Source organism: Pocillopora damicornis, chromosome 2 (assembly GCF_964200805.1).
Source record: "Pocillopora damicornis chromosome 2, jaPocDami1.2, whole genome shotgun sequence".
NCBI classification, from domain to species: Eukaryota; Metazoa; Cnidaria; class Anthozoa; order Scleractinia; family Pocilloporidae; genus Pocillopora; species Pocillopora damicornis.
The window spans coordinates 2,120,001-2,135,968 of NC_142671.1; the positions used below are offsets into that span (position 1 = coordinate 2,120,001).

The 15,968-nt window shown below is 39.6% G+C and overlaps 3 protein-coding genes and 1 pseudogene across 3 annotated transcripts in view; 1 reads left to right on the plus strand and 3 right to left on the minus strand.

Moving 5' to 3' along the window:
* The window catches only part of LOC149049508 (uncharacterized), a 21,504-nt gene extending 19,812 nt beyond the window's left edge, over positions 1-1,692 (minus strand). The window contains exon 1 of the mRNA XM_089198019.1: positions 1,651-1,692. Coding sequence (XP_089054145.1) covers positions 1,651-1,692 — 42 coding nt within the window. The remainder of the gene's footprint in view (positions 1-1,650) is intronic.
* LOC149049509 (uncharacterized) lies at positions 1,241-3,996 on the minus strand. The gene is made up of 4 exons (XM_089196613.1): positions 3,565-3,996; positions 3,011-3,126; positions 2,170-2,278; positions 1,241-1,888 (listed from the first exon to the last, which is right to left on the minus strand). The coding sequence occupies exons 1-4, from the start codon at positions 3,706-3,708 to the stop codon at positions 1,772-1,774; spliced, it is 486 nt and encodes a 161-aa protein (XP_089052739.1). The 5' UTR covers positions 3,709-3,996; the 3' UTR covers positions 1,241-1,771.
* Positions 3,997-5,583: 1,587 nt separating this feature from the next.
* On the plus strand, positions 5,584-6,377 carry LOC149049510 (uncharacterized; annotated as a pseudogene).
* A 3,245-nt stretch (positions 6,378-9,622) lies between these two features.
* Positions 9,623-11,424, minus strand: LOC113664552 (ryncolin-4). Its single transcript, XM_027180166.2, has 3 exons — positions 11,279-11,424; positions 10,501-10,884; positions 9,623-10,047 (listed from the first exon to the last, which is right to left on the minus strand). Exons 1-3 carry the CDS (start codon positions 11,400-11,402, stop codon positions 9,773-9,775), a joined length of 783 nt encoding a protein of 260 aa, XP_027035967.2. The 5' UTR covers positions 11,403-11,424; the 3' UTR covers positions 9,623-9,772.
* Between the last annotated feature and the right edge of the window lie 4,544 nt (positions 11,425-15,968).

Genomic DNA, 15,968 nt, shown 5'->3' on the forward strand with positions numbered 1-15,968 from the left:
AGATATAATTCACGGAACCCGATGAACTAACCCTCCTTTTCGCAGATTTGTTTACATCATTAATGATGTTACGCTCTTATGGATCACAACGGTTTTAAGCGACAAACTCGGGTGACGCTATATCGAAGGCGTTCGTCGAGGGTCGAACACACAAGTTTATAGTACAGCGGTTAAACTTAAATTACGTCATGTAAGCTGCAGCGCTTGTTCCCCCCGAAACGTTCAAACCTGAGATATACAAGAACGTACTGAACAAAGGACCCTTGAGGTCTTGGGGCAGTTTCTTGATTTTGTGTGAGTATTTTGTGGTTGTTGTAAAATAACTACTGATATATATTTCTTTTGAACAATTTTCACGGGATTTTTGCCATCAAGCTAGATGCGAAAACAGATTTTTTTTTATAGTGGGCACATAAAATAGCATTACACTGCTACTATTTTCTTCCAGTATCAGTCATTAGGACAAGAAGAAATATTACTAAATGCATGATCGCATAGTTCGTAGCGATTCCCGAAATCCTAGATTTATGAAAACAAGCCATCGATCTATACTTCGCTTTTTTTGTATACTCACATGAGGCTCACAGACAAATATATACAAAAACTAATCACAATTTTTTCCGTATGTTTGAGCTATTTACCAGGTTATCAATGCGTCAATAAGCCTAACGGTAACGTTTGAATTTTAGACGGTAACTTCGTCTCTTAAAATGTAAGTTTTAAGAGATTATCTTTGCAGCGTTGACTCCTTTGAGAGGAGTTCAAAGTTTTTTACTTGTGTGATACGAAAAACTTGTGAACACTGAAACGTCAAATGATTTGAGAAATTGTACACACCCTACGTCTGAAGTAAATGGATGTAAATGACCTTCCCGATTTTGTGTCAACAGGAAATACTTTAATGTATGCGGATGATACCACTTTATAATGTATAGGCCCTAATGTTGAACATGTTGTCTCCTTTTAAATTCTGTGATGGATCAGATTTCATTATGGAGTATGAAAAATAAGCTTATTATTCACCCTGCTAAGACAGAAGCTATAATTTTGAGGATAACTCCTTTTATTGGCCCTATCCAGCCCATACCTTTTGACTCTGGTTTTGTTAAAATTGTCACATTGGCTACCTATCTTGGTGTTACAATTGACAACGATTTCCCTTAGTCTATTCACACTTGGAAGGTTAAAACAGCTGCCCAGAGAATAATGAAACCTTTTCCCAAATATGTCTTGCGGGACATTTATTTCAAAGCTGTTATTCCCTGTGTGACCTCTGCTATCTCAACTTGGGGTAATTGCTCCACCCCTCTTCTACAATTATTGAATCGCCATCCATGCTAGAGGGTGTCGCATAACAAACAAGGTACAATCAATCGACAGTAATAGCACTACTCTGAAGGAATTTAAGCGGCTTCCAATTGATCTTCTCTATAAGAGGCGTATCCTTTTGTTGATGTTTAAAGTATTTTATGGCTTAGAACTATAACCAATTCTAGATCTCTTCACAATGAAAGTTATTACTAAATCAACTCGCGTACCAAACCCGATGACCATCAAAAGGGTTATTTCAAAAGCTAACAAGGGCAGACAAAGTAGCTAAGAGAGTCTCTGAGTAGTTCACTCTCGTGCAACTAGCGTGGAAGTACTGACCACAACTGTCGCATCCCAGCCAGTCTTCTCCATTGTCGTCATGGCAGACTTTGACTTCATCTACAGCGATTACCAAGATTAAAGGATTTACAGTTTGGAAACAAGCTGTGACTTAGGTTTATTACTCATGGATGTCATCGTAACAACAGCCAAATACTATTGACGTTATTCGTGCACGTTCGATTACTATGTCGAAAGCTGTATATACAGCGGATTCTTGGCACAGACACCTCGCAAACTGAAAGAAACGATCAAAAATGATAATCAATCATTAGGAAAAAACCGTGAGGAATATGCAATAATATTCCCTTAAATCCCTTTTAAGCAGAAAATATTGGTTGTTAAGGTATATTTAATCAAATGCACTTCTTCTAGCGGCTGGCCTATCGAACGGTAACGCTCGTCATCTTGTGAGGGTAAAGATTTCGTGCCCTGACATCTCATGATTAAAAGAGAGTATTGACTTCTGTATTAAACTTAAAGCGAAAAGTCACGAGTGGTGGCGAGTTGGCTACTTACGAGACAAATGAGATTTCCGCAGTTGTACCCATCCTTCTGTTTAAAGTACACTGGCTCGATGCAAGGCCATGATAGGGGAAGCCAGCCCGTTTTGGTGTCGGCGACCTCACTACAAATATAATGACAGGCAAAGAAAAGGGTTGCTCTATGCTCAAACTGACTGCCGTTTTAAATTGAAGGAGCAGATTTTTTTCACTTACGACTTTATAATTTTACTCTTGTGGAGTTTATATGAAATAATTCATATTTGAACTGCGGTTGTAGATGAAAGTGGAAATGTGATCATCGCAGTAAATTTTCCAATTTAAGCAATTGGAAAGAAGAAGCCTGAAAAAAATCAGGGCTTCAACGGGATTCGAACCCGTGACCTCCGCGATACCGGTGCGATGCTCTACCAACTGAGCTATGAAGCCACACATTGGGAGCGAGGTCAATTTATTGAGTTCATATCTTCCCGTGCAGTGAAATGATGTGGAGTTTATATGAAATAATTCATATTTGTACTGCGGTTGTAGATGAAAGTGGAAATGTGATCATCGCAGTAAATTTTCCAATTTAAGCAATTGGAAAGAAGAAGCCTGAAAAAAATCAGGGCTTCAACGGGATTCGAACCCGTGACCTCCGCGATACCGGTGCGATGCTCTACCAACTGAGCTATGAAGCCACACATTGGGAGCGAGGTCAATTTATTGAGTTCATATCTTCCCGTGCAGTGAAATGATGTGGAGTTTATACTCTTGTTGTAGCTACTGAAAGTAGACATTGCATGCCTATCATGTTCGTTCTTCTCTTGGCAGAACAAGGCAAGTCAATAAGTCATGTATACAGTACTTGTTTTTACCTTATCTTATCTATCTGTGATGCGAGAGGGGGATTTGTTAGGTGACTTGTTTGTCGTTGAACATCTCCTGCCAATGGGTCAGAGTAGTACCAGGTTGCTTTCGATTTGTCCAAGAGCTTTAAAACGAGAAATTAGGGTTCTTGGTTTCACCTCAAATTAATCATCTACCTTTTATTAATTGCATTTGTTATGAATTGGTTATCTCTTTCAGCAAACCACTTTGATTAAGTTAAAGGGAAAGCCTACCAATCAAGTCCAGTGATTTCCAGATTTTACGATCGAAAAAAATATCCTGGTAACATTAAAGAAGCTCTCTCCTGACCACAGCAAACGCGTACTACGTCAAATTTAACAATTTCAGCCAAAGTGCTGTCTGCGCAGAAAAGGCCGTTATATTGTAGGTTCAATTTCCATAGCACAGCTTCCACCACCTCGTATAATAGAAGAGACACAAAAATATAAGACAAAGTCCACCACCTACAAGGCGATCGTTCTCGATTGTAGGTTATACATTATAATATTTTGTAACGCAGATTGTTTTATGAACATACTACCTTGTCTACGAGCCAACCCCCGACAAAGTCCTTTATAGAGTTCGTCTCCGAGGAGTGTTGCACGGCCACATGCAGAGGAAGAAGTGTCCATAGGTCGTCAGCTATTAGTCTTGAAGGACCGATCTCAAGCATTACGTGGTGCATCCCTAGGTTAACTCCCTTTGCATTGAGAAGACGCGTGACAGGGTCACATTTACAAATACGCAGTGGACCATCAAAGGTGATTTCTCCGAAAGAGACAGAAACGAAAAATAGAAACAAAGGCTAAATTTGCTAGAGAAATACCTCCTTAAAATCACAGAGCTTAGCACGATAAATGATCTTACCGTGCAGTGTCTGTTTCTTGCTTGGATTCCTCAGAACTGCATTTTCTGTTTCTTTGTCTTGGTCTCTGTCCTCGCTACTCAAAGTCAAGTCCACAAGTACTTCTTCAGTTTGCTGAAAAAAATGATGAACAATGTAAGTGGTAGGAACGCTTTTTCAATTTTTATGCGATAGAAAAAAATGATCTGATCATAAAGACGAAAATTCGTTCCCTAAGTTTTCACGTGTAAATACCTATTTGTTTTTAAGATGACTAAATAAGTTGTATTCGAATATAGCTATCAATATTCTTGTCGTTAAGCTGCCTCGCTCGTCATCTTTCGGCGCCCTTCAAGTTTGTCTGGCAACACGATAGGTGTAGAGATCCTCTTCTTCCATTTTCTCCGTTTAGTAAGCTTTTTGTGAAACACCTGGTGGTATTCAACTTGATTCGCTTTAAATGTTTTCTTTACCGGACTATTTCTAAGAAGAAGGCCTGATTTTTGGGACAATTTTTTATCAGCACGTCGTATTCTTACGCCAATTAATGCCTCCCTGAGTATGTTGCTGTTATCTACGAGAAAAGCAACATCTTTCGCAGCGTTCAGTTGCTTTTGAAGGTTCTTTCTAAGTCTTGTGCACGTGCTGAGGGAAGGCTGACCAGTTTCAACCCCTTCAGTTCCTCTTCCACCACCTTGTGCTTCTGTGATGTCCTCAGAAGTTTCCTGGATATCCGACAGTTCTGACGGGCTGCTTTCATTAAATGCATCTTCTGTCTCTTCAGTGGAATTTTCTTTTCTATTTGAGCAGTAGGCAGTGGCGCATCTTCTTCACCGGAGAAATTAACATTTAAATATTCGGTGTCAAGAGTGATAAATACACTGGTTTTATAGTCCTCTGGAAGGGCATTGAAGTCCCACTCTCGGTAGCCTTTGAACACCGCCAAGAAATGCTTGCAAGGGTATTGGGACTTCGGCCACCCTTCCCAAGTGCAGCTTGGAATTTTTAACTGAACAAGATGTTTCTGTTTTGACCTACTGGAACTTTTCACGTGAAATTCACCTTTCTGAAAATTAACAGAGGATACATCGCCATCTTGGCATTCGCCTGCCTGAAAGTGAGTTTCAAACAGTGCTTCACGAATTGTGGGGTCTGCAGGTAAACAGGAACGGAAGAAATGTACCTTCCATAAGCACAACTAAATTTAATTTGCTTTGCAGTTAGTGCTGATAGGAATCCGGAATAATTGATTTTACTAAAATAGTGGCGATACCATGAACGGACTTGTCCATTGATCTTGGTAAATACTCGTATTTAAATACTTTGTTCTCTGCTTAAATTCCGTTGTTGGTATGTTGGCTTTAAGTAGGACACTTCAGGACAGCTTAAATACAGTGAGCCGCTGGCCTCGTTGACTGTTTTGTGCATTTTCATAAAAGCACATGGCATGTTGTGTAATTTGTGTTTTCGAGCTTATTCGGTTTCTCAGTGATCTAGGCACGAAAAACTTTCAATCGTTCGTGAGTGAACCGTAGGTTAGCTAGTTTATTTGTTCGTTCCAGTTCATTCGCTCGGCGTGATGGAGTTTGTTTGCCAATTTACATAGAATAATAATACAGTTCAACGCATATCAAAGTATTCAGCTGTCCTTGATCACGAAGTAGAGACACTGAGTCTGTACATCATTCAAAGTTTTTTTCAGGTGAAGCGAAAAGTATGTCGCTTACGAAAGAATTGCTACCGAGCGAAGGACCTCGTCAGGAAAACACTATTTCATCTCATCAGGTGACACAATCCGAAAAGGCGGATTCCAGGTCTGAATTTGTGGCGAGTAAAAGACAGATAGTGCCGTCGAAGACTATCGATTCAGAAGAATTTAAGGTTGAGAGAGCGATTGATTTGAAAGCAAGGAGAGCGGGACATTTGGGAGACGTGACGAAGAAATTAAATTTAGTTCAAGATTTGCTCGCTGGCGGAGCAATTGAGGAGGAAGTACTTCGAAGTGTAGATGATTATGAACATGCTTCTCACAGATTTGTAGATGCTCATGAAAAGTATTTTCGATTTGAGGATGACGAAGGAATGGAAGCTGTGGCAAAAGAAAGTTACGAGAAAGAGATTGAGCGCAAATTTCTACTGGATGTTGATATCAGCGAGTGGAATTTAACATGAAGTATGAGACGAAATCAAATGCGAAATCGAGCCGCTATTCGCGTCGGTCAAGTAAGACGGGAGAGGATTCCTGTTCCACTTGTAGTAGCGTAAAGGAAAAGAGAAGAATTGTCGTAGAAGCGAGATTGAAGACGGAGGCTTTAGCAGAAAAGCAGAGTTTAGAACGTCGCTTAGAAGAAGAGGAAGTTGAGTTTAAAAGAAGAGACCTTGAACTTGAGGAGGAAAGAAAGCGAAGCAAGGCTGAGTTAGCGAGGAAACTGGAAAAGATGACAGCAGAAATAGAAGTAAAGAAGGCTGCGGTCGAGTTTAAAATGGAACAAGAAGAATTACAAAGCTAATACTCAGATGACAGAAGTGGAGTAGACGAGGCAAGTCCAGCCCTGGCCCCGAAGGCGAGTCCTGATGTAACACGCCTCCCAATAAGCTCATCATCTAAAACATTGCCGGGTGTGCTTCCCGTACTTCATGTTCAAACAGTGGCAACGCCCAAGGAGGCGACAGTCAAACAGGAGGTGTCGTCAGCATCAATTCCTTCCCTGAGTGATGTGTCATCCCTTTACGCACCACTACATAATCTGTTAGCATTGCAGCATCCCTCGTGTACACCCACCGAAAGACACAACATGCCCCCCATTTGCCAAAAGGAAAGATAGTTCATCCCCTCTAGAACAGCATGTAAGTGAGCAGCGAACACCCTATAAGAGTACATCATCCGAAGCTCAGGTAGCTCCTTAACCAGTTCACACCCCTGTCAAGCAAGCTTTGTTACAGACCGCCCAACAACTTGCACAACAGTCGGCACAGCAAGTGCGTCATCCATAACCTCAAGCAGACATGGCTCCTTGGTTAACGATAGCAGAAGCACTTAAGCAAGGTCCCTCGGTGCCAAAGATAGAACTGATGAAGTTTTGAGGAGATCCCACGGAATATGCTGAATTTACTGTCAACTTTCGTGACCACATCGAGAGCCAGGTGACCGATGATTCTCAGAGATTGACCCGTGTGCTAACACATTGTGTTGGAAAGGCCAAGGATGCAATCAAAAGTTGTGTTAATCTTCCCGTGGGCCAGAGATATGAAGAAGCTTGGAAAACCCTAATGAAGAATTTTGGTCAACCCCATATGGTGGTCGAAGTACACCTGAGAAAACTGGAGAGTTTAAAGTAATCTAATGGACTTCAACGGACGACTTGAAGATGTGAAAAAAGTGTTAACTACTATGGTCCACTATCGTCTCGATAAAGAAGATATGATCCTGACACCGGTGAGGAAACTGCCTAATGAAAGCCTGAAACGAAAATGGACAGATATTGCTAGTGATATTATCCAATCCAAGGGCCAGGTTAACTTTGCCGACTTCTTGAGCTTTATCCAGAAGAGGGCTGATTGCTTGAATAATCGTTTTGGGCAAGAACTGAAGCCATCACCAGCGCAAAATGACAGAGAAATAAGATCAATTAGTAGGGACAGACAAGAGCCACCCCGAAGAGCTACTACCCTTCATGTCGCCGCCGACAATAACTCACCCTGAAGGCCTGGCGGTGCGAAATCAGCTACCTTAAAGTGTTATCATTGTTCTGGTTCACACGCGGTTTGGTAGTGTGAGAGTTTTAGAAGTGCACCTTATGAAGAACGATTACGAACTGTACAGTTCAAGAGATTGTGTGGGAGTTGCCTGGGACAAGGACATTTTAAAAGAGACTGCATGAAGAAATTTACCTGTCGAAAGCCGGGGTGTGGGAAGAGGCACCACTTCCTCATCCACCCTCCTGACAAGCGGAATACCACAGACCCTGCAGTGAAGGCGAGCAGTGTCGAGCAAGGACCAGCTATTATAAACCAGAGCTCTGTTGGTGGAACAGCTGCTGCACCCATCGAACCGAATCCTTCTTTGGTTGCCCAGCCAGTTACCGTGTCGTGTATCTTCAGAGAATCTGCTCCCGTTGAAACATCCAGAAACAGTCGGCCAAGGGTTTGCTTGAAGGTAGTTTCAGTGAAAGTTAGCGGTCTGGGTAGTGATAAGCAGATTACAACGTACGCATTCCAAAACAATGGCTCAGACGCCACACTCTGCCTAAGAGGACTGCTGGAAGAATCGGGCCTTGAAAGTGAGTCCACAGATTTCAGGCTTACCACAGTGAATCATGAAGAGAAAGAATACGGTCGTCGAGCCAGCTTGAAGGTAGAAGCCCTAGATGGAAAGACAAAGTTCACCCTCGACCAGGTTTTAACTACTGAACGCCTTCCTATTGGAGAGAAGCACTTTACCAACAACAAAGACTTGAGAAAGTGGCCTCACCTTGACGGTATCTATCTCCCACAAGTAGACGAACGCAAAGTCTCTATCCTTATCGGAAGCAACAGACCAGATATTATTGATAACAATTCAGAGATCAGAAGAAGGACTAAAGGTCAGTCCTATGCTGTGAATACACCCTTGGGATAGACAGCGTATGGTCCCATGGGCGAATCAAGTGGTGATGGCGTGTCTATCAATTTCGTTGAGAGTGATCATGAAGAAATGCTAAGCACGCAGTTGGATCGTTTGTACAACACTGAGTTCAGAGATTCCCTTGTAGATATGGAACAAAGCTGGTCTGGCCAAAAATCATTTTGGCTTGTGGCGACGCAAAAAAAGAGAATTGTAATACAACTAAACTATTTTTGAGACATGTGTCCTAAACCCTTTTCATGGGCAAAAAATAAAAGAAAACTTTTTCCGACGGGAAGTCGAGAGGACCGCTTTTATCGAGAGAGGCAATAAAGTTGATTTACTTGAAAGCGTGGCATATACAAGCATTCAAAATCAGTAGGGCTACTGATGAACGTTTTTTGCGATATCTGCTGAATTTCTATTTTTAATGTGTCTCCAACCTTGAAAAAGACTCACTAGAAACTGACTAGCGTATTGATTTATTTCCAACAAGCGACTAGGGATTTAGAAGTGTGGCATCGATCATGACAGCTCTACTTCTGAAAATTACGCCATTACATCTGTGTCTAGTACAAACCATCATCCCAGGAAACATAACCGCTTCGCTTTCATTTTCAATTGCACAGCACATTGAACGTATCCGTCTATCCACTTTAGGTTCAGGTTTGTTTTCTGCTTTCTGTAAAGCTCGCGGCTAATCAAATGAACAACTCTTAAATTGATTTAAACAGTGGACAATGTCTGTGTTTACAACATAGCCTCATCTAAACACAAGGGGGGCTGGCTGAGTTCCTGAAAGTTGGCAAACCCAACAAACAGTCAAAGGATTTTCATGAGTTTGGGACCAAAGTGGTATTCCTAATTTTGATCACAAATATCATTCATACAATAAGCTTTCATGACTTCATTTATTTATTGCACAAAATTTATCTTAACGTTTTCGCAAAACGTTTACAATTGACCTTAAAATAAATCACTCAGAATGAAGTCGACTTGACCTAATTTTAATTGATGCCTTTAGGAAGTTATTTTTAGACCTAAAATTGACAGCAAGGACATATTTAGTTCTCCGGTTCAAAATTCAGTTCTAAGAACAAAATTCTGCTTTTTTATATCCACAAAAAGACTCATCAAATCAATCAAGTTGCCTGATAAATCGTCGATAAATTTATCAAACCACCCAAGAATATTACAGAGTATTGTAAGAGGATCCGGTAAATTATTTCGTACAAAAAATCGTTTCATGACACCAAAATAATCTTCCCGAAACAAAATTATCGGTCTCTCAGGGAGAAGGCTTTAGGAAAAGTCGGCTGGTCTGATTTTCATTTCAGATGTTTTGGGTTTGGTTTTAGCAGCTTTAGCAGTTAATTTTGCCCAGAAATTTTTGTAAGAACTTCTACGACGATGATAGATGCTGTTAAGATTTGAATAAGCAGTACAAACTCCATCAATGTACATGTACCACCATCCTCCCCAATATTTCCGTGCACAACCACGATTAGCTGGATGTCTATCCCACGTACTAAATGACGTGCCATTATGAATGGAGAGGGAATCGTGAACAGTTTCAGCTGTACAAAAATAGGAAGGAGTAAAAAATAAACTTAAATATATTTTAGCTTCACAGTTGACAATTATCCGTTATTGTGTATAAAACTATGACATAATGTTACTTATGAGGGCGATGTTTCTGAAAAACGCTTTTGAATTCTAGAGCATCAAAGTTACAGAATCAAATCTGGCACCCAGTTTTGTATGCATCCTAGACCTTCGTGTCACTTGATGGATTTCTGCCAACAAGTCACAGGGAACTTGCCAGTAAATGGGTTATTTACGGTTAGACTCATGAGTGTGATATGCATAACCATATACAAATGCACGAATAACAACGATATTTCCAAGGCATACAGTCGTTTGAGAGACACGTGTAAGAAGAGCTGTAAGATTTACCATATTTAAGGGTGATGATGGCGACGATCATCCATAACAATGATCGAGTATTAAGGAAGAATATATTGGCTTACATGAAATATTGCCGATGCGTAGCTTGTAATCAGCTGTCTCATTCTCAATACCAAACCATTTGTACTCAACGTAAACAGTTTTGCTGGCATTTACTCCCAGATCCACGCGAAGTTTGTTTTCTGTCTTGTTCTGCGTCAGGCGTTGGATCTTGTTCAGTCCTAGCCAAAATTCGCGAATGAGGAAGCCACCAAATCCCTTTTTGTAGTCTTCCCAGGTGCGGTTGAAATTAACAGTGCCATCCACCCTTTTCTGGATCACTGTCCATCCTCCACCAGCTGTAGTTTGGTCACAATAGACATTAAAGGCACCTGAACCATCAGGGTCGATTGTATAAACACCACTGATGGTTTGGCCGCATTTGTAAAGCTCAGCACAGTTCTTAGCTGAATAAGAGAAAATAATTTATATAACACAAAAGAAAGTTTCACTAAGATGTACATGCATTCAACCATCCACCACGAGGAAAAAGAGAAGAAGGAAAGGAAAACAAGTAATTAAAGCAAAGACATCGAAAGGAAAAAATGATCAGCTCAACTCATGGTTCAACTTGGGATTTTAGAGAAAAGGAAGTGATACCTGTTCAGTAACAATTTTGTGAGATTTAGATACGCCCAGGGAACGAGTATCAGTCTCGTTTTCTGCACAGAGAAAAAATCATTAAAAATTAACCCTGTCTCGCTACCACTTTGTCGATAAGCGTCTACTTCGAGAGAATGAGCTTTAGAATTTAAAATTTAACAATTACAAGAATACGCCAACGAATGGAATCTTACTCACATATTACCGATTCCCCAGTGTTGGTTATGCACCCTATCTGGGCTGTACGCGTTTCAGATAACATTTGAGACGCGACTACTAAAGCCACACCGAGCACCAAAGTTGAACTTAATGATACAGACATGATACGATGATGTCTTGAAATACTACAAAGTTAAAAAACTGAAGAAACTTTTATTGGAAGCATAATGGAATTCAGAACATTCCAGAATGTTGTGGGTTGAAATTCCTACGATATTGTTTCATCTGTCAAAATTTCAGATTGTTTCAGCCGGGCAGTTTGCTTACCACAAGTACGATACAAGTGGGAAAACTTGAAGATTGCACACGTAGTATTTGCGATTTCAACTCAACTTCCGATTGATTTATTCTCGTTACCTCAATGAACATAAGTTGAGAATGAAAATATCATCATCTACTACAGGTCTAACGGCCAGGTCTTCAACCACTAAGACAGTGGCCGAAGAGCTGGAGTGAGGAGTCACGTGACGAGTCAAAGCAGAGTTCTTAATTTGTTTATTTACCGACACCCATTAACTTGTGGCCATAAAGTGTCTACAATCTGTAAATTGAAACATCTCTCAACTAACTGAAACAACAACACTGCAAAACAATTTTTGAGTGGGGGGGGGGGGGGCTATTTTTGGACCCGCCAAAGACCTCCCAGCCGCTCACTCTGCGCGGTTCCTGGTACAGTGACGCACTTTTTGCAGTGTTTATATAGGTAGTGGCATAACTTTTGGTGGTATATGGCAATAATAACGCGAGTAATATTTCAAAATTATCAGAAAAAACCACGAGCTGCGAAGCGCTGCTTTGAATTTAAAATAAATTCTTCTACCTCAAAAAAAAATGAGTTACAACCTTTGTGAAGCCAGTACAAACCATTGAAGGCAAGCAACATGAAACAATTGAAAGAAATGAAAGAAATTGTCAAATTACGGTTTTTGTGGTCACTGCAGCGGTGAAGCCTAACCATAAATTAAGATTAGCGGTGCTTAAGATCCTAGTGTTTAATTGCTGCTTTGTTGAAAAACACAAACGTCAGCTCCGTAATTTATCGCCACCTGACAGCCAATGAAAAAACAATTTTGAAAGAGATTGTATTCCTATATTTTACCTTTTTGTGTTTAGATAGGTAATGGCGCGCTGCGCCGCTTTGAATTTTGGATATTTTTTAAATATTGCGAGCTGGTATTTCTGCAAAATACCACGTCAGGAAAAGCTATCATCTGTTTATACTTTCTTCTCGTATTATTTTTCTGCTTTGGACACTGAGCACAGAAAATGAACAAACACGACGTGCACATGAATTAATATTCATTCAGAGCTTTCCGCATTACTCGCGTTCATATCAGCAAGTAAGACGACCACAGATACCGAAATTTAATGCAAAACTTCAAAACAGCGAAAAGTTAATTGAGGGTAAAACTGAATAAAACTATCATTTTTCCCACACCGTTAATCAGAATTGTAAATATTTACAATGGTGTATCTTGTAAATATTGATTTACCACTGACAAAACAACACCCAAACAACTGCATTGAAATAGGTAAAAAAATTTGTTAAAGTTTACAGCTGTTCGCATATCGAAATATACACTTTGGAATTTTGGGAATGCTGGAGTTGCCCTCCAGACTTGATGAATGAACGCTGACGAATGAAAAATTTGAAAGAAGCATTTATCATATTGCGGTGTTGTATTACGTCATTCTAAATTTCTCCTTGACTATTTTGAAGCTTTCGAATAAGCTCATTTAGTGAAACGGGAAATACCTTAATTAAGAATATTTCTTTTATTCAAGCGTTGTCTTTATAACGCCATTATTGATAGAAATAGACGATACTGCTCCATTTGACACTGCATTTGGAGTTTAGCAAGAACATATTAACTTAAATATAGGTTTTACATTTAAAAAAATAAACCGAAGTTTACTTATAGTACTACATCCTCAACAATGCAAAAGGTGCGTCTCTATACAAAGGCAGTTGCACTCTAGCAACGCCAATATCGCAAAATATCGGCCGTGTTAGGATAAAATACATAAACAATATTACTTCAAAGAGCCGAGAGATTTTTTGCAAAATTGATATGTTAGTTAGGAAAAAGATTGTAGACGCTTGATGGGTTTAATTTTGTGTACTCGTTGACTAACTGTGTATGTTATGACTCCAGCTCTTCGACCATAGTCTGAATAATGCGAGGCAGAAATAGGGTGTTGATTTTCTTTCTGTTCTACTAAGTTAACTAACCCTTTTGAAAGAAATTTTTACGACACCCATGGAGCGCTTCGGCATTTGAGTGCTTTTATCATCCACGAAAAGTTGTTCTCATCATCTTTTACTGTAGCTACTATCATTCTCAGTATCATTGTTGTTAGTGGCGAAAAAAACTGAGTTTGATGGTTAATTGTTCAAATTAACGAACCAAGTCCGGGTCTTAATAACTGGCCCGTATACAGCTCCCTACCCCCAACCCCTACCCTTTTTGATAAAAGCTTTGTTATGCGATTTCTTTTGTTAAGGGTAACGAGCGGCTGAACACCGACCAGATCCGACAGGAAAACCAGTGATATGTAGTCCTGATCTTTATCCTAAACTTGTTGCGAGAACAGCAACGTTAACATCGCTAGTCGAAATATTCTGCGTCCAGACTATCCCGCGCGACTTCGATTTCTTAAATGATGTTCTTAACGTGTTGTTCAACTACCCTTATATTTCCATTGTGATGACCTTGGTTGACAACGTTTTCGTTCTATTTATCAAGTAACATTCGAGATGTGCTGCAATTCATTAACACGAGTTTAGATCTGTTAAAAAGGCAAAGGATCTTCTTCTTGGTCAACCGTGTGGTGTTGGCTGACGCTCGTCGCAAAGAGTGGTCTAATCGGCTTTTTCTCACAAGAGCCTGTAATATCCAAAAGTGATTCAAAGGTAAATAAACAAATAGTAATCCCTAGATTCTCGGTTTCCTCATCGTTACAGTATCATTTGTGTGCACTAAACTGCTTGTCGTAAAGTTGTTTGCCACTGTTCAGTTTATGGATGTGGCCTTGGAATGAAATAGGAGCTTGGAATACGAATTGATATTATAAAATTCTCGTGTAGTATCATGTTAGCAGCCCGACTGGGTGCGTTGATAACTTGACTTGTTTGATCAAGCGGCAAACTCAGTTTTCTTGCCGTAAATGATACTGAAAATGAAAGTGAAAGTAACGTCTTTAAGAATGAAGATGAAAACGTTTCGTCGACAATAAAAGTACTAAGATACTCAAAAACCCCAATTACGTGGTATCAATAGATTTTTCTTGAAATTTCTTTTGAAGACCTAATGAATTTCATTAATGATAATTTTTGTGCCATTATTCAATCTATGTTTGTGGCTCTGGAATAAATCTAGCCACTAAACCTTACGCAAACCCTGGTATAGGTGCCTAAAATACGAGTTGACTCTTCCTTATCGCTTCAAAGAACAAAGGTTCTTGATGAAAAAGATGATAATCTACCACAAATTATGATATTGTAAAACTTTGGCAGAACATCACGTTTGGATCCCGACTTGGTTAATTAATGACTTCATTAGGGTTATCAGCTGTCAAAATCAGTTGTGTTTGCTGTTAATAACAATGATATTGAAAATGAAAGTACCGACAGTGGGGATAATGATGAAACCTTTTCGTCAAAAATAAAAGCACTTAGACACTGAAAAACCCAGAAGTGTGTTATCAAGAGGTTTTTCGTGAAATTTCTTACAAACAGCTAATTTATACAGAAAATCAATAGAATTTATACCTTGTTTCCGCTTTGTATTACTAAGATGATAGCCGAAGAGCTAGAGTTACGAGTCGTGATGAGGCAGCCCAAACGCGGCCAATATTTTTCCTGTGTTGACAACGCAAAATTGCAATAAGATTTGGAAAGCGACCCATATTTTATGATGTCTGAAGATGTGATATCAGAAACAACCTTTCTTTAACATTTCCACACGTAAATCCAAATTTAAGATAATTTTTCTTGTTTAACTCTCAATATTGGTGTATACAGTATCTAGTGTTTTCATAATTTTCTTTTGTTGTAAAGAAAATGAACTAGGGCTGAAATAACTCTTAAGATCTTAAGAAGATGAGCTTATTCAAAAGTTTCCAAAACGTCAACGACAGATTAAGACTGACAATTACCATTTAAAACACAGAAGAACTATTAACAACCGGTTCATATCATTTAGTCAATTGGCGACGTAAAGTCAAGAAGCCTTTTGCAGCAATCGGTCACGTGATAAATTTCCCCAAAAAGGCTGTGGTGGGCAAGCGAACCAGGCATTCCTTGACAACAACCAGACTAAGACCGATCAAGTGTGACATTGCAAGACTATAGAAACTGTTTTTACCTTTTTTTTCCATTTTAGAAATCTGTTTTTTTTTTTTTTAATTAGTAGTTTATTGTTTGTCTTTTATACGAGCATATATTTTTTCTGACAAATCTCTTTAAAACCAAATTTATCGTCCCTGAAGGGACGCGATCGAAGAACGTGACCAGCAATGGCGGCCGCTTTCACCGGGAAGTTGTTGATACTTTTCTTCGTATTTGTTAGATAAATAAATCTTTTCCAATGATCGAGATTCTGATGTTTATTACTTTCTGTCATTGCATTTTGGGGAATAATATTCAGAGTCGTTGCGTTGCGATTTT